A 21266-nucleotide genomic window follows, 5' to 3' on the forward strand; every position below is an offset into this window, starting at 1 on the left:
AAAGGTTATGAAATTCAAAGTAGCACAGAAACACAGAGAAGGTATGAAAATGCAACATAACTGAGGTATTTAAATCTTCTGTTCCTGGCATGAAACATTTTACCCTATGCTCAGAAGAATATTTGTTCTGGTCAGAAAAAGTGCTCATGGACTCAGTTCCCAGCTTGACAGAAGAGAATTGCATCTTCTCCCCAGGTCCTGCTGAAGCAGGACAGCAGTGTGTTGGTGGTGGTGGACAGTCTTCACCCCAGCCAGGAGGCAGGATGGGGATAAGGGTCAGTTAAGCTGTGGCAAGGACTGTAGACTGCTACAACCCTCCCAAAAAGAAGAGAGATTGATGTTGTTCATAGATCTACAGCTGTAGAATGTACTTCTGTCCCCTGTGAACTGAGTGTATTTTTAGCAGGATTTAAAAATAGGATTCTACATCCTCACATGCACTGGAAAGAGAGGAGTATGAGGGCAGTTCATCCTCAGACAAAGGACAGAATTCACCTTTTAAAATGCTTGGGGGAAAATGTATAAACAGCATTTTTAGGTTTTTTTGAAATTGCCTCTTAGCACCTGATACATGGTCAGTTCTGGAAAGAAGCCAGCTGCTCATTTAATCTCCTGTTTGTCTGTTACTCTGAATAGCTGCAACAGCAAGAGGTGATCTGGAAGTGACTGAAATATGGAGCTACCTCATTTCTAATACTGGGAAAAGAAGTGCTGTGATTGTTTGCTGGATTACTGAACTCACGTTTTCATTTCTGGTGTCTCCATGTCGGGTTTGCAGTTGCCACCGGGGTGTCTGGTTCAGAGCTGAAAGCCTTGGGTAGTCTGTGCACCAGAGGAGAGCTCAATTAAATGTGCATTAAAGTCTGAGGATATTTATAGCAGGGAAGCACTGGAATTATGATCTGGAGATGTACTTCTTAATTAAAGTTATCCAGGTGCACTGCAGAGAGGAAACAGAGCTGTTAAAAATGCAGAGGAAGAGGGCTGGTATTTCAAGGTATAAGTTGTCTGTGGAGGGTGCAAGCAGCAGTTGGAATGTGCTGGCTGAATGCTGCTGCTCCATGCTTCCTCATTTCCTGTGAAAAACTCATTTTGGATTATGTTTCGTTTGTGCCCCCTATTGAAGGACTTGTACTTGCCTCCAAGTGCCCTGCATAAAAGCTCCTGAATCATGTGTTTCACTCAGCCTTTAAAACTGCTGTCACTGCAGTCCTGCTAAATGAAGGGATGTATTTAAAACAGGCACTGGATTTTGTAGTGCTCTGCTTTCCTCTTATAATTGATGGTAAAAATAAATTAAAGGATTAGTATGTAAAGGATTTCTTTTATTTGTGAGGATGTGTCTGTGCATCTGCTTGAGCCCCTCATCAGCTTCAGCCTCTGCCTGGGCAGGGATACCAAGAAAAAGATTATAAAAAAGAGCAGAAAAATACGAACTTGATTCACTGAAAAATACCAATTTGAATGGACTTCATCAGGCATTTATTGCGATCAATGTTTTATTTTAAAAGATGCAGTAAGATAAAAATCATACTTAGCTGCCTCACACTGGCCACTCATTTCATAGCTATTCATCCAGTAAAAAGACACAGTTTCTTCTGGAGCTGAACATTTGCATCTCTGTCACTGAGCACCAGCATCACCATTCTGTGGGAGAGGTTCTTTTAATTTCAATTTGAATTAGTTAGCCTTCTGGAATGGGAGATAGTCTGTCCAGCTGTCTGGAAGCTCTGCTGCTGCTTTGTGTCAGAAAGCCATCCCTGGGCAGAAAAAGCTCCACAGAAGAGACTCATCCCACTTACCTGAGACTCCTTCCAGGGAAGGGAGTGGAGGTGGAGGGAGCCTGGATGGCTTAGCTTAAGTTGGTGCCTAGCTTTCATTATTAAATAGCTATGTGTATATACAGTGCTTGAATTCCAATTTTCCTTGTATTCTTGGAGACTAGCAGTAGTAGTTCAGGCTTAGCATCATCCCCAGCTCTGGGGTAGCATGTGGGTCACTTTGGCTTGGAGACCACAGCTCATCCTCCATAAAGGGCTAATTTTCTTTCTTCCTTTTCCCCATCCCTGTTTAATGTGAGTACTGTGCACTATGATCTATCAACAACAAGAAAAGGTGGGAAGGAAACAGCAATAAAAAGTATTAGAATAGGTCCATCTTGATTCTGTTAGCATTAACTGAGTTCTCCCTAAAGTCCTACTAACCCTACTAACCACTTAATGAATGCAGTGTTGTCTATAGAAATCGTGTTGTAAATGCTTTCTGGTCAAAACTGCAGAAATACATTTGAGAATCAAGGGACAATCACAGGCACTTGGTCTCTCAGGTAACCTTTCTCTGTTCTTCCCCAGGACCTGCTAACGCGACACAAATTGTTGGTGGCAGAATTTCTGGAACAAAATTATGATGTAGTAAGTATCAGTGCTGAAAGGTTTTTAAGAAAATCTATTTATGCTTGGCTGCAAAAAAAAAAAAAAAAATGTACAGAGGGTTTCGTGCTCTGCATAAACTCCTCACATAGAGCTGCAAAACCAAACACTGCAAACACTGCTTTGTGCTGGAGCAGGATCCACACCTGGCATGTGAAAGGCAGATACCCCCTCTGCACACAGCTGGGGACACAGCCAAGGTCTCAGGAGAACTCAGAGGTTAAGAGCAAGTTTTATTCCTTGCCGTGTGCATCAGATCTCTTCAAGTGTGAATGGAACTGAAACTTGCAAACAGATAATGGGAGAAATCTTGTGCATGGTTTTAACCAGTTTTGTGATACCCCAGCCCCAACAGGGCCATAGGGGTGTTATTTACTCTTTTTTGGGACAGAAGAGAAGAGTTACTGAAACAAGTTTTAGCATTTCTGGAAATCACATGTACCTGAATAAGAGACTGAGGTCTGAATATTCCTATTATCTTCCTAAGGCAATTAGTCCCTTGGTTAGCAGCTATTTTTCACTTTGATTTTTGGCTCCCTTTTGGACCAAATGTGGGTCAGAAAAATTCCATTGGATTCAACTAGAATTGGATTGATACAGGTCACGGAATTAAATTGTGGGTCATGTTTTTTGTGTTACCTGAGGTATTCTTTATTTCACTGCCAAAATGAAAAGACAAATTTCTTTCATTCTGGTTACCATGAAGGTTAAATAAAGAGCAGGCTTATTATTGCTGAGTCACTAATGCAGCTTAGCTGGAGTAAAAGAAGTGTCTCTGCTAATCTTTTCTCTTAATACTGGAGCACTGCCCTGGAACAGTCCCCATCCTACATTTATTTGACGTTTTACATTTTTAAGTATCAATTGCCTACGTGAGTTGGTTTTTGGTTTTGGGGTTTTTTTGTGACTATTGGACAGCAATGTTGATTTTTTTCCTGCTTGTTTGGTCGGTAGTCTGAACATATTGCAGCCTTGTCTCTCAGTCTTCCTGACCACGAGATCCCCTTGATCCATCCCTGCAAAATCCAGCACACACTTTGCTCCTAGTGACCCTTGCTGGGCACAGAGCTGTAACAGGTGATGGTGCTGAAGGCAGGCGAGGTGGCACCTCACAAAAGGAGCTTCTGGGAATCCCCGTCACCATTTTGGGGTGTTGCATTGAGTCACACAGCCAGGCGTGACCACGACATGAGTGAGTGGACGTTATGTGCTGGACCCACATGTCCTGGCAGCAGTCACCCTTCTGTAAGAGAAGGCTGTCCAGGCACTGGCTTACTTCTGTCCCAGTTGGCTCGCACCAGCCCCCTGTTCCATCCAGTCCATATGTGGTATTCCCCCTCTGCAGCACTTGGAAGAGGAGTGTTCCTGGGCATTAGTTAATTCACTGTGTGATAGATAACCAGCCAAGAGAAAAGGCCACAAGAGCTGGGCCTGGCATTGCAGTGAAGTGTTAGAGGGTGGCACTGCTACGGAAGTGAGAAGGACCAAGAGAAATAAGGATGGACATTAATCTGATGCATTTGTGTTTTCTTGTTACTCTAGATCTTTGAGGACTATGAAAAACTCCTTCATTCTGAGAATTATGTAACAAAGAGACAATCTTTGAAGGTAAAGTCTCTCAGCACTTTCCTCCTAAATTTGTACTCTGTGTTATGCAAAATATCAAGGTGCATGTATGGCAATGGAGCAGCCATTTTTCTATCAGCAGAAGAACTAAGGGCTTGTGGTGCTCTTCCTGAAAAGCACAGGAGCTCACTGTGCCTTTTCTTTCCTGGTCTTCTGGGGAAGCACTGGGCCATTTCTATGGAACAAGTCCTGTCACTCCTCTGAGCTCAGATCTGTGTTTTGGTTCAGAACATGGTTACAGTGAGCTTGGCAGTAATGTGGCAGTCTCTGTCTGGGGCACCAAGACATGGCCTGCACATGGAAGCAGAGGGGAGAGCGAATGTAACATGGCAATTAAATGAAAATGTCTTTATCTACGCTTGCTTTTGTCCCAGCTACTCACACCAGCCCCTATTACACCCAGCCCATATGCAGGATCTCCATCTGTAGCATTTAGAAGATGAGCATTATTTTTCTAATTTTGCTTACAGCTTCTGGGTGAACTGATTCTGGACCGACACAACTTCGCCATCATGACGAAATACATCAGCAAACCAGAAAACCTGAAGCTGATGATGAACTTGCTGCGAGATAAAAGCCCCAACATTCAGTTCGAAGCATTCCATGTGTTCAAGGTGAGCCAGAATGAGTTGTAGAGGTGGCAGACTTTCTCTTCTCCTCATAAAAATGTCTTTCAAGGTGGACCAGAAGAAGTCCAGAAAAATTAGGCAAAGGTTGAGATTTACAGTCACTTGCAGTATTTGAGAGTGTCTCAGTTGAAAAGGTCTTTCAGGTGAGACCTAAAGCAGCATCATTTTGGTTTGAGCTGGGGGTAGTCAGTCGAGTAGCCATGAGCTACAGGTAACAAAATACACAACTTCTAGGTAGTGCCCAGGGGACCTTCTCCCCACTCTTGGATCATTTTACCATGTGATTCTAGGTAAAGATAAAAAAAAAGATCTTAAAACTCTACCTTGGATTAAGAGTAGGTGGTGCTGGTGCTGGGCATCAGTGCAAGCACAATATGCTTTTAAAGGTATTTAAAAGGTTTGGTAAATCTGAGCTTGAAATTAGTTTTGTCCTCCCATCATTTTGCAGTGACATTAATTCAGTGTTAGAAAATTACCAGACCCAACCAATGTCCCTTTTTTCATGATGGTCAATGTTAATAAGTTAGAAGTTTAACATTTTCCTATCAAAAGAGTTCTCTGCTCTGGAACAGAGGGTAAGTCAGATTGTTATTCAAAACTAACTCTAATTTGGAATGAACGTGTTAATTTCAAGCTATAAATAGAATTGTTATTGATTATCAGAAGAGGAATTTTGGGCCTCTAAGGATACCCCTTCCCTAAGGTGGCTAAGAAAGATACTAGATAACACCAAATGTCTGTGGAAAGAGGTTACAATAGCCTCCACAAATTCAGGGTGACTTGTTAAATTTTGTACTTTTTCCATTGGGAAAAAAGCTTTCAGAACTTCAGTGTGGAGACTTAGAGAATGTGCAGCTTCTCCAAAAACCTTTAATTTTGTAAAAAAAAAAGAAAAGAAAAAAAAAAGCTTCAAGGAGGATTAAAAGAAAATTCCTTTCGTGAAATAAGCAGCTTGGTAAGCTGTTCTCTTGCTGACTTCCTCCACTCAACTGAACCACTGTGAGTAACTTGTACTCCTCCTCCTTATCAGGAGGTGTGTGGCTCCAAGATAAGCAAGCAGTCTGGCTCCAGACACTTGCAGCCTTTGAGATGCCAGTGGAGAGAAGGTATCAGAGGATTTGGGTTTCTTAGCCACTCTGTGAATAAATGCAAGATTTTTATTTATGAAAGACATGAGTTGCTGTTCCTGAATTCCTGAATTAATGATAGGCATGGACCAGGCCTTGGGAATGGCTGATTTCACTTATTTTAGGAGACATTTAAAAGGACTTGGAATAATGTAAAAGGATCCCAGTGTGCAACCCTGTCACACATTGCTGTTCCTCCCATTCTGCCTTCCCATTCCTCCCTTCCAGTATGTTGCATCCCATTTCCAGTTAGAGTGGGGATATTGCTGGCTCATCCTTGCTTGACCACTTGCAGTTGCTGCCATGTGGACATAATGCTTGGACCTTGGAGTGCCAGCAGAACAAACCATGACCAACAGTGGTGCTGTGTCTCTTCAGTTTGAAGGGCCACACTCTGTCCTCAGGCACCTCCGTGGGTCTTTTCCAGCGATGCCAGTCAGCAGCACTTCAGCAGGGCCAAGGCATTCCCATGGCATTCCTCACACTGCCTCACACGCACAGGGCTCGTGGTGGGGGAGCCGCAGACTCAGAGCAGAGCCTGAGCAGCTGGAAATTGCTTGTTCACAACCTCCAACAGCACACTATAGAGTAACTGTAGAGGTGCAGCAGCTCCCGTTTTGGGATCCTCCTCACTGAGGATCTGAGTTCCCTGGGTGTAGCAGCATCCAACTCCTCCCCAGGGGGAAGGGTCTTTATAGGGTTTGTTACAGGAAATTGCATTGTGAATTAGCTTTGTAGAGAGGGTCAGAGAAGCTATTTTCCCTCTGATTTCACTTGTTAAATTGAGTTCTAAATTCTTGAGAATTAAAAAATTAGAATTCTAAATTCTACTGAAATCCTTATGTATTTAAGGCTGGCTTTGTCTTTAAGTTTGTGCCCAGTTCTGCAGTGTTCCGGCCTCCTGTTTCTGGGTTTGAGTCCCTCAGCCCAGTTCTTTTCAGCTGTAATATTCCATGTTAATGTAACTGGGAGAGGAATCTTGTCCTCAGCTTCTAATCTCATAAATTTTGAACTGTGCCTGCATTTTTAAATTATGCTTGCAAAATACCTATGCAGTCCTGGCTGAAATTACAGAAGACTAACCACAGTGATTTGCAATCAAAGGTCTGCTGAGAAGTGGATACTTGCTGCTCTGTCTGAGCTGCCAAAAGATTTGGGTTTAAATTACCTGATTTAGATATTTTACCAGTTAGACACAGCTGAACTGAAAAAGTGTTTGTTTTGTAAGCATCCAGATTCCGACGCTCCCGTGCCCCAGCTGACCCAAAAAAAGGCTTATGACTCTTAGTGCCTGAGGCAATTTCCAATTATTGGAGATTTGAAACTGTAAGGTAGAGATGAAAGTGATGTGCACTTCTAGTGCAAACTTATTTTGGAGGAACATTTTGTGATTGAAAATGTCAATACCCTCAAGCTTGGAGAATATTTAATTCACCCGACTTACTGTGAGTGGGAAAATGAAGACAGAGTGCCCTCTTGCAGTGCCTTTTTCCATTCTCCTTTAAGGAGATGATTGATCTTCCTCCTAACTCCAGCCCCTTCTCTTCCTTTGCCTGAAAAAAAAATGGACCTTCTGCCTTGCAGCACCATCCTAAAGGTCTGCAGCTGCTTTGTAATACTGGATGTCCCAGGCAATGTATGCATAAAGATTACCCAGTATTTAAGCATGAGGAAAAGCTAACAGACCTCATCCCTTCCCTCCTCCTTCATAAATAATCTGAGGGGATCACTTGGAGATGTGGGCTTTGAGAGTCACTGGCACTTCTCTGCAGTGATTTCAGTGGAGAGTCTCAAGTGCATGCACTTTGGGGATCAAATACTGGCAGGGGCTCTCCAGCTCCTCTGGTGGGTTTGTGATGTGTTCCATTAGAGGAGCCTCCTTCAACTTTGCCTGTCTGTAGGGCTGGCTGTATCTTTCAGACCTATGTGAACGTGGTGCAGGGATTCCTCTGACCTCACATATTCAAAAACAAAGGATAGGAACAGCTCTCCTGGATTTCACATGAACAATTTGCTGATTTTGAGGAAAACACCCTGTAGCAGTGAGCTGGGATTATGTGACTTTCTTGTTCTTAAGGGGACGTTTAGCAAGATATATTTTACTGTTTAAATCTAAAAATAGAATGGGTACACTGTGTTTTGTGACCTCAGTTTCATTTTTCCATTCTCTTTTATGCACGTTACGAGCTACCTCCTGCAGCTTGCTCTGCAAACAGCCTCACATAATTTGACCATACCGACAGTTTGCTCTTGGTATGAAGCTGAGGCCGTGTTTGTGGGGATGTGGCCTCTCTGTTTCTCAGCTGGATAATCTAAAGGACAAGGGTTATTATGTGAAGCATTGTGCTATAAGCAGCATGAACCGTGTGTGTTCTGTGTGTGCAGTGTCCTGACAGTGACATTGTGCATTGACCCCAGAGCAAGACCTAAAATACTCTGTCCAGGGCATCCTGTAATTGCTCTTGCTCTGCTCTTGCCCCAGAAGGTTGTAATGCCTGGTTATTAATTGTAAGGAAATAAGGCCAAATTCTCTAATCAAGTAATTTTGATGTTTGTTTGAAGAAATACATTAAGACTTTCAATGGAGAAGGTAACAACTATTCCACTTTGGATAACTTTAAAAAATTTAGAGTTGATTTTCATTCCAGGTCTTTTGCAAATACTCACGAAATGGAGCTTTCTCTGTTTTGAGACAGCTATATTTAGAGTTGGAATTTTTATATGGGTACTGTCTTTATTTGGGTTCTCTGTCTCTCTCGTCTATCTGAATTTAGTGCTCTAGAGCATATATCTTTTCATAATAAAACCACAGGTGAAACCAAGTTCTCTGTGGTTTGGTGCAACTTCATTTTAGTTGAAACATTCCAGATAGCTTTAATAAAGTTTCTGGTTTTAGGGACTGATCTCCTCCTCTATGCCCATACAGAGTTCTGAATGAGGGGGACCCTTTCTAACATAAAGTCTCGTGGTGGTCCTGCTCCTGGGCTCTGTGAAACTGGTCAGTTGATACTGGCAGAATTGATTTTGTTTGCTTAGTCAAAGTATTGAATAACATTTCAGGAATTTTCTGGTCCTTGAACATTCTCTCTTTATGAGTCCCTATTGACACTGAGCAAGACTGGCAGTTGAGATGATCTTTGTTTGAATGTTCACTTTGCCAGTTTTGCAAGGGGAAGATTGTAATCTATAAATAGTTGAGCAGGAAGATAAACAGGATGTGATGGCTTCTATGAAACTAAGTTCTTTATTATTTGCTATGGTAATACCGGTGGTAGGTCCAATATGAAATGCTATTTACTAGGTTTACCACCAACCTTCCAGTTCTGTTTGCAGAGCAGAGAGCTTTTACAGCAAGAATTACTTAGATTTCTTCATTTTGAGAGTCACCCTTCAGATAAATATTGGGGATGCCTAATATTCATTGAAGGAAGGTGCTCAGCACTTCAAGGTCTGGCCTTCTTTGATGGCTTCCATTTGCATTGTCATCAGATGATTTCTGAACATGTGGGTCTTGCCAGTGTATCTGATGGCTTCTTGTCCTCATCACCAAGGGTGGACTGAACTCCAAAATAAAAAATTCTTATGAAGGTCTGTAAATCCCGGCCTGTAGGCTTACATCCTGCTTTTCCCCACAGCAGCTCCTCCAGATGATTGGGGGCTTCTCATAGTCCAAACCCTGGAAGTATCCAGCTTCCATCAGCATGATCACCTGCTGTAGGTCAGCACAGAGGGAGCTGCATCCTGGGGCTGCTCCAGCTGAGAGCATGAAGTGCTGCAGCCTCATCCAGAGCCGCATGTCCACACTCAGGAGATCTCGAGATTCGTGTAGATAAAGCACAGAGTGGAAAGCTGTAAAGCACGCTCATATTTACATCCCCAAACCCTTCTTCTCCCAGTCTGAGGGGAACCAATGCATCAACAGCAGTGTACCAAAGTTATTTGCAAAGGAGGAGATGCTGCTTTCACGTGCTGCAGCTGTTGAGAGTGCCTCGGGTGTAGTGAGAGCTGTGAACTGGCCATCCCACCCCCAGGCAGGTGTGTCCCTGGTGGGAGGCTGCCCTGCGAGTACTTTGGGCATCATGCAGGAAAGGGGCTGCTCAAAAGGGATCCTTGGGGGCTGTTAGTGCTGCACTTGAGAAGTTTTAGGTGGCAAGTGGGAATAAAAAGGAATCATTTAAGATGATAGCTCAGGGTAATTAGAGGAGGGCAAGGTGGAGGCCTTTGTGAATAACTGTAGATAATGTATTGTCTCTGGGACCATGGCCTGGATACCAGATCAAGGGAAACTTTCTAATACACTTGGGAAGTGTTCACCCAGCATGGCAGAGGTTGCAGCTCTTCCTTCACAGCAGAGGGCAAAGTACCTTGCAGCAGGGACTTCTAGGAGAAGCCTGAGGAGGAGAGATCCAAAGGAGACAAAAGCATAGACACAGATTAAGACTATTCTAGCACCAGGATGCCAGGGTTTAAGAGCAGAGACTTTGTCTCACCTTTGTGAAACGTACTTCTAGCTTCCTGCTTGGGCAGAAGTGCTCAGTGGGGTACTGTTGGTGTGTGTTCAACCCCATTCCTTCCACATGTTCCATTGATGTGGCACTTTCTCCACCACTTGCATAACATCCTCTGATTTTGGAGTATGAAGCCTAATGGAGGGTACAGTCTGAGCCCTACCCCAGCCTGAGCCCTGCCCTAGCCTTTACCAGGTGTTGTCTTAGGGACAAGAGGCTGTAGCACAGCTCCCCAGGACAGAGTGTGTGTGATTCTCGTCAGGTAGCACAGCTCCTCCCGGAGCAGCTGGACATGGCCCAGGTTTTCCTGTGGGCACAACCTCAGGGGAGACAAAAGGACCTGCAGAAGAGCCCCAGACCGGGAGCCAGCGGTGGTGCTGCCGGTGCTCGGCAGGACAACATGCCATTCTGTACTGTCAGCAGATGTTTGTTTTCATTCTGCTTTGGGACAGGCTTGGAGGGAAACTGGACGCTTTCCAGCTCTGTCCATCCTTAATTTCTTCTCATGGGGTAGAGAATAACTGGAGTTATTTCTGTCGTTGCACAAGCGCTCGGGCGGTGTTTGTTGCCCAGCCATGGTAACCTCGGTGCCAGCCAGATGTGGGAGCTGCTCCCGGGGTGGCCGGGGTGTGCTGCACATGTGCTCCCACTGCGAGCCCCGCGCCCATCTGCCACTCCTGACCGACATCCAGGAAACAGAGCCCCATCTCTGTGGCATCCCGAGATCCCTGAAAGAGCCTTTCACCGCTGGCCTTTGCAGCCAGCCTTAGATTTGCACTTAACTCAGAGCAAATGTTAAAGGAACAGCGCTGTGGCATGAGGGGTCACGTTCAGAGCTGGAAAACTGCAGCTTTAGTGATTACAGGAGGAAAAATCAGAGCATTGAAGAAGGCCAGAAAGCCCAGGGTGCTGGGCTGGCTGTGCCAGGTGAGTATCTGTGTCTCACCTCACCTTCCTGCATTGCCATCCTCCTCTGGTCAGCAAGGGCTGCAAAGGTGCTGGGCACACCACAATCCTCCTGCTCCTGTTGCAGTAAGTTTCCATGCTCCCATGAATGGATTAGGCAGAGGGAAGTGAGGCCTCTGACATATTTTTCCAAACCAAAACAAAGCTGGCAAGTCTAATTTTAGGCCTGGTTTAATACGGAAATGATATCAATACTGACACAAAGCCTTTCCATTCTCCTGATAATTAATTTCTGTGTATTTGTCTTGTGGGTGGGAAGAGGCTGAGAATTGATAGCTCCCTCTCAACAGCTGGATTTACAGTCAAAAGTTTTTATCACCAAAGAGCAAAGTGAAAGGGAAGCGATACAAGCAATACTACAAACAGGCATAGTTTTCCTTCAGTTTGCTGTCGAGCCAACATGTTTGAACTCCTGTCTGACTGCCCTGGGACAGGGTGTGTAGCAGTAGAGTACCTGCCTGCCAGCCTTCAGCCGACTTGTTAGAAAGTAACTTGTGGGGATGTTGTGACTGATGTTCCTCCATCTCTTTCTCTCTGTCCCCACCCCCTTGCTGTCTCTCTGTGCCTGATTTTGTTTGCATGTTAGGTTTTTGTGGCCAGTCCAAACAAAACACAGCCTATTGTGGAGATCCTGTTGAAAAACCAACCCAAGCTAATTGAGTTTCTGAGCAATTTCCAGAAAGAAAGGACGGACGACGAACAATTCACTGATGAGAAGAACTACCTGATTAAGCAAATCCGAGACTTGAAAAAGCCAACAGCATGAAGAACACCTCTTGTTTTCCACTGTAGGCATTAATCTCAGTTGTTAAGTTCCTCTGTGTCCCTTAAACACCACAATAGTGCTTGAGAAGGCACAGCAAGTGCCTGGTTTTTATTTTGTCTTTGTTCCTAGATGTCAAGAGTATAGGGGTTTTACATGAGAACTAAAAAACCAAAAATCTAGAATAATATATTATTTTTAATCAAGATTATAATTATTTATGTCAGTTTAGAATCTCTCTGTAATAGAAGCTGGTTTGACAGATTTTTTGTGCTCAAGAAGAATGAACCTCTTTGCTTAACTCTATCAGCAAACTCAAGCACTGGCAAGTGCACAGAGCAGGTCTTCTGAGGACTGTGACATTGTTCCTTCACACCTGTAGTTGTGACTTGGTTCTAGCGCTGCACACACACAAGACTGTGAAAGAGTACATTGGTCTCTGGAGTTAGCTGCACTTATAGGTCAGGTTCTTTAGTCAAAACTGTGGAAGATGAAAAAGCAGTAAAGGTCATGTTTTTGCTTTGTTTTGTGTTCTTTCATCCTTTCCACCCCCCCGCCATAGATCAGGGGTTTTCTATTCAGTGCTCGGGAACGGATGGATATATCAGCCATCGAAGCTGTTTCCCTTTCCCTGTGTGTGATCTATCTCGTGCTAGAGCACAGGCTTTTCCTACCAGCTCCCTGCAGTCTCTTGAGGAGCAGCCCCATGGACACGGTGCTCACGTGCCCCAGAATGGGAAAAGGCAAGAGCAACGCCCCTCCATCAAAGGCCATGCTGTATTGCTGATAAAGTGATCCTACACCTACAGAAACCATCCATGGTCAAGAATACTGGGTGGTAGCCAGAGCTGCTTTGCTGAATTGTGACAAGAGCTGAGCCTGAGCACCAGAGTGAGAGGAGGGTCCCTAGGATGTTTCCATATGAATTCCAGTCCTGGCTGTGCGAGGCAGGGTTGAGCTAAGTTCAGCAAAGGAATCATGAAAAGGCCTCAGCCGGATCTGCTGCGTGGGCTGAGGTCCCTGTGCCTGCAGGTGCTGTCACAGCTGAGAGCATTTATTGGATGCTGAGCCTGGGAGGCCACTGAGCAGCAACAGGCACCAAAGGCCACCTGTAGTTTGGCATTTTCTGCCCTTGTTCATCCTGACCTGAATTCAGGTTCTGTGCTAAAGTTGTGGAAGAGGAGGTTGTTGCACCATAAATGTTTTGAGTTTAATAAGCTCTATGGTACAGACAGTGTTTCCCTGGTGTGTTTGAAGAGTTTTGGGGGTCTTTTGTTTTCTAACAGGAAAATGTTATTCTGATGCTTTAGTAGGAAGCAGAGTTTGAGAGCAGGGAGGGGAAATTTCTTGAATTTTTCTGGACAGCCGAAATTCTGAGTTTTCCTATTTGCTGTAAGAAAGTTCTCTAGCTAAAACTCTATCTAATGCTTCAGGTAACAGGTGACACTGAATTGTAAAAACAGAACAAGCCCTTTTCTTTCATTAAACTGTTGTATATTGAGGTGACTGATACTCTAATTTATGTGCTTTAGAAAAGGGAAGAAACAGAACTGATTGTGGTCTTGCTTTTGTTCAGATGTCAGATACACACAACAAATGTACTTCTTAGTTGCCTGGAATTAAAAAAAAAAAATTACAAGCTATTAAAGGCATGTTTACTGATCACTCTTTATTTCTGTCTCTGGGTTTTTTTCTCTCTTGCCTTTCTGGATAGCCAGACTCCAAATAGTGCTAAATTCCTTCTCTCCTTTGCCAGCTTGTTTCAGCAGATGAAGAGGGATGAGCACTGCCTTCGAAGCCAATGCTCTCTGAAGCATCACGTCTGCAGCCCTGGCTGGCAGGGGTCTGGCAACTCCAGCCCCAGCCCAGCCTAGCCTGGCCATGAGCCTCACCCCCACCCTGCAGGTGGTGTTTACTGGCAGCGGTCACTTGCAGGTCGATAAGGGAGCGTCTCCGGAATCTCAGTCCTCAGAGCCAGTCATTTCAGTCTGATCCTCTGAGATTTGGAGCCTGAATCCAAAGGGTGCTTGGCTGTGTTCTGAACTCCTGGGGTGGGGCTGGTCTCCAGGGCTGGATTAACACAGAGACACGTGTCCATTGCCTCAGCCTCTGGAGTCACATGAGAACTTTGGGCTTCCAGCCCGTGCTAGGAAAAAGTGTCTCATGGTGCGTTGCTGGGGAATGCCTGCCCTTGACGAAGTGAGCGTGACCCACACAGAGGTGCCCAGAGAGGCCGTGAGGGGTCACACTGGGAATGCTTTGTCTGCATGCTCTGCACACAGAGGAGCACTTGAAGAGATCCAAACCAGGTGGTAACACAAGGAGCGAGGTTCCACCCTGGTGTCTGCATGGGCAGAGAGGTGTCAGGCCAACAGGGAACAGGGATGGGCCTTGGCCCTGTAAAGGAAGCCTTTTCCAGGGCAAGGAGTCTTTGGACCACATGAGAAAGTAAGTGGTAAGGAGGGTTTGTGAAAAAGGGGATCTGTGTGTGTGTCTGCAATGGGGAGGGGAAGAAGAGGTCTTACAGGTAAAATGACACATGCCAGGGCCCTTGCAGCTTGTCTTACCAGAAGATGGTCTTGTAGTAAATCACACAACACATCTCAAAGTAGAGTCTTCCCCAAGCTCAACCTGCTTAGATCTTTGAAAGAATAAAAAGCATAAAAATTGGTGAAGATGAAATTAAGCACCATAGTAATATTTCACAGCAGGTGAAAGTAACATCCCTAAGTAAATGAAAATGAGGTCTTTTCTAATGTGACTTTGAAATAATGACAGAACTCCCAATTTCCTTTGGTGAATTCAGTCAAGGTGGTTCTTCTGCTATAGGGAGTGCTCCCACCAGGAACTCACAATTTATCTGAAATTACTGTCTGAGGGAGCTGTGTGATTGCAGGACGTGGTTCACCAGAGTGAAGGCAGAAAAGAAGATTGTAAACTGGATAGATAAAGAAGCTGGAGGAAGCCTCTCCATTCCATTCTGCACACAGCATTCGGGGGTTTGGATAGCATGAATAAATCTCTGCCAACATACGATGTAGGATGCTGCAATGTCAAACCTTTTTTAATACAGCAGTGTGCCAGGAATCTTTGAACCATAATCTTCTGTCATGGGATTTGGGTAGCTTGTGCTGAAATCAGGAAAATCTGATTAGAAGCATCCACAGGCTCCCCAGAGTGTCCTGGTGTGTACAGCAGCAGGTGTGAACCTGGGAGAGGCCAAGGACTCTGGCCTTCCACAAATGTGGGCGTTAAGACCACTTGAGCCTCTTAATCTGCATTCTCCAGAGACAAGATCAGATGAGAAGGAAAGAATGACTTGGGCCTCTGCTGTTATCTAGTGATAACAGCGCTCACGAGAGGGAGAGGAGATCCAGATCCCATTTCTTCTCTAGCATGTGCTTTGCTCTTGCTTGTGAAATTGGAGCAGGGCTAAGAAAACCCAGGCCGCTTTCCAAGGGGTGCAGTGGTGTTTGGTCAGTAGAGAAGCTTTTTCGCTGGGCCAACAAATGCTTCATTTCTCTTTCTGAAGTAGAAGGACTTCAACATTTTGGCAGAAAGCACCTTCCTGCAGAACATCTTATGCCTGGCAGTGAAAGTTGAGGCAGAGAGGATACAGGTTTTGGTCTCTGTGACATAAAAGGATTTGTATGTAACTCTCCCACTCCTTGACTAAGTGTTCTTGCATAAAGATGCAGGTCTCCATGGACTGAGTATAAGGTGTCCCAGAGCCTCCAGTGGGAGTTTCAGACCCATGATGAGAGGCAATCCTGCGAGCAAGAGCTGCTGTGGCCTGGGGAAGAGAAAGAGCTAAAGTCCCTGCCATCCCTGCCCATGCTGAAGGGAAGCCTTGCCTCCAGCAAAGCCTCCGGTGCCTCAGGGTCTGATGTGTAAGGCCACAAGGTATCAGCAGCCCAAGCCAGCTCTGAGCACAGCTGGTTCTGGGCAGGCAACGTGGGATCAGGCTAAGGAGAAACCCAAAACAAGGTTAGCAGTTTTGGCCATGCAGTTCAGCTCTAAGCCAAGCGTCTCACAAGGCTGTGACTTGGCCCAGCTCCCCCAGGAGCCCCAGGGAGAGGCAGGCGGTGAGCCCAACCCTCCTGACTCGTGGTCCTGCTCCACAGTGCCTGCCTTGAGCTGGCCTCTCTTTCCAGGAATGTGAGAAGAGGAAAAACAACCAAACAACCCACCCCCTTCCTATGGCATTGCTTGAGAGGGGCTTTCCAAAGCCACGGTAAAAATTACCTTTCCCACCTCAGTCTGCATTGAGCAGCATTGAGCAGGCTACATTGAGCAGCAGCACAGGGACAGCCTGTGCCAGGTGTGCAGTTCCAGCCATGGCCCAGCCATAGCCAGCACGCCTCAGTAATGACGGAGCACTGGGGACAGGGACAGGTGGGGTGCCAGCACATCCTGTGAGACATTGGTGTGCCTTGCACTGTCACCACTGCTACAAGAGCCCCATGGCTGCTTCCATTGCCCTACGGGCACTGGCTGCTGCTGGGAGGGCTTTGCTGCTGAGCATTGGCCCAGAAAGCCCCGTGCTGCCCTTGCTGTCTGTGAGACTGCAGAGCCCTGCTGTGGCATGGCACATCAGGCATGGCCAGGCATCCCACACTGTCTCAACCTCCTCCCTCCCTTGGTGTACCAATTTTGCAAGTGATGGTAGTGATGCCCACAGGGCATGGGATATGGTGTGCTTTTCTTCAGACTCTCTCCCCCAAGCACAGATTTGGGAATGGAATTTCCAAATGTTATTGTCCCATGGCCAAAAATGTAACCTGTGTATTTTAACTGCCACATGGTACCAGCAGACACCTCCAGCATGTTGAGCTTTGACAAGTAGTTGGACACAACCAGCACCTACCTAACTACCAAGGTGACAGGCAGGAGCAGTTTTTTGGTTGCCTGACAGACACCAGCCCAGCCATGGCATCATAGCCCAGCTCCTTACAGTTAAAGAAACAAAACCCACCCAAATCCCCAAAGCAGCTCTCCAGGGAAGAGCTACCAGTATGCCAGTGAATAGAGTTACTTCTTCTGAGTGCACAGAGAAGACAGCACCTTGTCTTTGGGGCCATGAAGTGCCTTACTCAACTCTTATGAATAGAGGCCCTTTATTTCCAAATTGCTGGGTACGTTGTCTCGGCTGGCGCTCAGCTTTGGCAATGCCCTTCAACTCCCTTATAGAACAGCTGGCTTGACAAGCGTTTGGAGCAGATTTAAAAATACCCTTGTCAAAGCAGAGCCCGCTGCATCTGTTTGTGCAAACATGCAGTCAGGGCTGGCTTTTTGGCACAGACCGGCACAGCCCTGCCCCGGCAGCCAGCAGGGAGCAAACAAACCCAGCCTTTGCTCAGGCAGATGGTCAGACGCCCAACAGGCTCTGTGTGCCTGGGACAAGCGGGAGCCTGCTAGGAGCAGGGCTCTCAAAATCCCATGGGGGAAGTGGAGAAAGGCATCTCCTCCCCATTTTAAAGCTGGGTGTGGGGGAAAATTTATATTCCCAGATGAACTCGCCTTGTGCCCCAAGGAACGTCAAGGGCAGAGCCACAATTAGCGCATAGCACAGAGCAGGTTCTTGCTGTGGGATGACAGCCTTCCTGTCAAAGGCTCAAAGGAAAGTGACACTAGCAGGCAAGAAAGCAGGGCATCCCAGGGGACAGCAGGCATTGCAGAGGGAGGAGAGACATATGTTCATTCCAACAAAAGACCCAGCTCTCCTGCTAATACATACCACTTCTAGCCATGCAGTTAAGCTCCTCTGCTTCCTGCTGGCTTTTGTTTTCTCTAGCTAAATCTGTCCTGCCCCACAATAGGAATGAAAGACTAAGTGAAGGTGAACGCACTGGCATTCACACTATCTTACATAGGTCTTTCAGGTAATTCTGAAATAACATTGGGGAGGAAGAAATGTGTCTGTGCTGGCATTTGTGTGACATGTCCCAGAAGCCTGGCTCTTGTTGAAGTCATTGTCCAAGTGCTTCATGATTTCCCCACATTTCTTCAACCCCTTGTTTTTCCTCCAAGTTAGAAATTTAGCTGCCCTGGTGGAAAATTTACTAGCAAAGCAGTGAAGTGACCTCACTGGAGCCAAAGTACAGATAGCTGAGCAACAAGGGTGAAGGAGGAAAAAGCCAGGCTTAGTTTTAGTATATCTGTCTTGTGCCACTGAGGAACAGGGTGAAGCTGGAACAGACCCCATCCCTCCAACAATGATCCTGTAGTTACAGGAAGCCACCCAGTCCTGAGGCAGAGCCTGGCTTCCTGGGAAATCAAAGTGGAAAATTTCCTGTACAAACAGCTGATACTTGGGGTGCAGAAGATAAACGTCACACTGCAAAATACCCCAGGGAAAAAACCATGCTCAGCATTTTCCTCTGCATGTCTGTTCCCAGCCCAAGCATGGTGAAGCCTGTGCTGCTGCACGTCAAGCAAGAAGGCCCTTTATCTACACACCAGATGTGCCAGCCACGATTTTCCCTCTTCCCATTTATGAGCTTTGAGCTGCCTCGAGTGTTCTGATATTTATAATGACCGTCAGCGCACCTTTGTCTTCTTCTGTCTGCAGCAGCAGGACTCTCTGGGTACTGGTCACAATCACAGAATCATGGAGTGGTTGGTGTTGGAAGGGACCTCTGGAGACCACCCTGTCCAACCCCTCTGCTAAAGCAGAAACAGGTTGCAGAGGATTGCACCAAGGTGGGTTTTGAGTGTCTCCAGGGAAGTAGACTCCACAGCCTATCTGGGCAGTCTGTTCCAATGCTCTGTGACTCATGCAATAGAGTATCTTTTGCTCATATTCAGATGGAACTCCCTGTGCTTCACGTGTACCCGTTGCTCCTGTCACTGGGATCCAATAGAAAGACAGTGGCCTCACTATCTTTACACATCCAGCCCTAAGACATTTGTTGCACAAATATAATATATGTAAATAATACAAAGCAAATTTTGTGTACAGACGAGAGCTGGAGCGGCTCTTGAGCGGCACCGGCACGCCGCGAGTGCCAGCATCCCTGTGGAGCCTGGCACTCCCTGCGTCCCGCTCCCCGGGCGGCCTCCCTAGGCATTTCCCTGCCACCAGCGCCCTCTCCCGGCCTTCCTTCGCCGGCTGGGGAAATTAATTTAATTTCTTGCCAGTTAAATCTGAGCAGAGTTATGAGAAATAAACACATCTTAGAACAACTTCCCCTTACTCTTCTCTTCTTCTGGGCTCAACTTCACTCCCGAATTTTCTACCTTCTCCCCTACAGCAGCACAGGGGGAAGAGGGAACTGTGGTCAGTCACCACACATTTGCCTCTGCCGCTCCTTTGTCCTCAGGGAAGAGACTCCTCACACTCTTCCCCTGTTCCACCGTGGGGTCCCTCCCACGGGCGAGAGTCCTCCATGAACTTCAACATGCATCCTTCCCTCGGGCTGCAGTTCTTCATGAACTGCTCCATTGTGGGTCACAAGTCCTGCCAGCAAACCTGCTCCAGAGGGGCTCCTCTCTCCTCTGACTTCCCACAGATGCTGCCAGGAGCCCCCTCCAGCACGGGCTTCCCATGGGGTCACAGCCTCCTTTGGCATGCACCTGCTCCAGCGTGGAGTTCTCCCTGGGCTGCAGGGGGACACAGGCTCTCCCATGGACCTCCCTGGGCTGCAGGGGGACACAGGCTCCCCTATGGACCTCCCTGGGCTGCAGGGGAACACAGGCTCCCCTATGGACCTCCCTGGGCTGCAGGGGGATACAGGCTCCCCTATGGACCTCCCTGGGCTGCAGGGGAACACAGGCTCCCCTATGGACCTCCCTGGGCTGCAGGGGGACACAGGCTGCCCTATGGACCTCCCTGGGCTGCAAGGGGACACAGGCTCCCCTATGGACCTCCCTGGGCTGCAGGGGCTCAGCTGCCTCCCCATGGTCTGCACCAGGGGCTGCAGAGCAATCTCTGCTCGTGTGCCCAGAGCACCTCCTGCCCCTCCTTCTCGACACTGACCTCAGTGTCTACAGAGTTGCTCCTCTCACATATTCCCACTCCTCTCTCTGGCTGCAATGCTGCAGCTTTTCCCCACTTCTTAAATCTATTATCCCACTGGCACCATCAAGGGTAGCTGCTGGGCTTGGCCTTGGCCAAAGTTTCATCCATCCTCGAGCTGGCCAGCATTGGATCTGTCAGATATGGGCAAAACTTCTGGAAGCATCTCATAGAACCAACCCCAGAAGCCACCCACTACCAAAACCTTGCCACACTAACCCAACACAAGAGTAACCCAGATCTATTTGAAATCAGCACATACCATCAGCCTTCTTTGCTTTCCTATTCTCCAAGCAATGTCACTTACTGGATCCATGAAACTAAAGCCAGACATTTGGAGTCTGGTTTGCAGGCACAATGGCTGAAACAAAAAACCTATTTAGAGGACTACAAAGCTTTTCAGAGTGGTCCCCACATTAAACATGGCCCTGGGAAGTCTGTCCCTTTGCCAGCCTGACTGTGTCCCACTGACTGCTCACTGTGGTCTACAATGACATTTCAGTTCAAGAGCACTTCTGAAAGGCATCTCCCATCTGTCCCCACACACTGTATGTGGCTCTGCAACATGAGCCATTCTTGGAGGGCATTGAGTGTATTCCTTTCAGCTTAACAGAAAAACTAACAGCAGGAATAGCCGTAATACACTCCACTGGCTATTGGGCCTTCAGTCCAAATGCCTGGGCTGGAACCGGGTGGGCCAGAGCCCCAGCATCACCCACTTGATGGTTCAGCCCCGCTGCCCTGCAGCTGCACCGCACTGGGGACGGGCACCGTCCTCGGCCCCCATCACCACAGCAATCCCTCTCTGCTCTGCTCTGTGGGGACTGGGAACTGGGGCCCCTGGGTATGCCCATACAGGCAATCCACGGCAGCAAGGCAGGAGGCAAGGCAGGGACCAGCTTTACTGTTGGATGGTCAAAGCTTCATCCACTGATCCTCTCCAACCACAGAACAGGCCGTGGAGGTGGCAGCTTGCAGTGCTCCCTAATGCAGTTCCCATTCTCCTGAGGAAGAGGAAATTAATCCTCACGGGCCAAAGAAGGGGATCCCAGCCCTTTCCTGGGGCTGGCAGGAGGCACAGTCTCATGTTGAGACAAATTCTTCAGGCAGAGCAGAGGGAGGCCTGTAAGGAGTGTGAGCATTCCAAAGCACACTGTAATGTTCCGAATAACCCAAAGCACTTAAAAATACACTTCAGTAC

At 46.9% G+C, this 21266-nt stretch overlaps 1 protein-coding gene across 5 annotated transcripts in view; it reads left to right on the top strand.

Moving 5' to 3' along the window:
- The window catches only part of CAB39L (calcium binding protein 39 like), a 43908-nt gene extending 30188 nt beyond the window's left edge, over positions 1 to 13720 (top strand). For all 5 annotated transcript variants that reach the window (XM_059839007.1, XM_059839008.1, XM_059839006.1 and 2 more), the window contains 4 exons: positions 2352 to 2411; positions 3972 to 4037; positions 4526 to 4669; positions 11872 to 13720. In XM_059839007.1, coding sequence (XP_059694990.1) covers positions 2352 to 2411; positions 3972 to 4037; positions 4526 to 4669; positions 11872 to 12051 — 450 coding nt within the window. In that variant the 3' untranslated portion in view covers positions 12052 to 13720. The remainder of the gene's footprint in view (positions 1 to 2351; positions 2412 to 3971; positions 4038 to 4525; positions 4670 to 11871) is intronic.
- The last annotated feature ends 7546 nt before the right edge of the window (positions 13721 to 21266 follow it).

This window comes from Haemorhous mexicanus, chromosome 2 (assembly GCF_027477595.1).
Source record: "Haemorhous mexicanus isolate bHaeMex1 chromosome 2, bHaeMex1.pri, whole genome shotgun sequence".
Classification (NCBI taxonomy): domain Eukaryota; kingdom Metazoa; phylum Chordata; class Aves; order Passeriformes; family Fringillidae; genus Haemorhous; species Haemorhous mexicanus.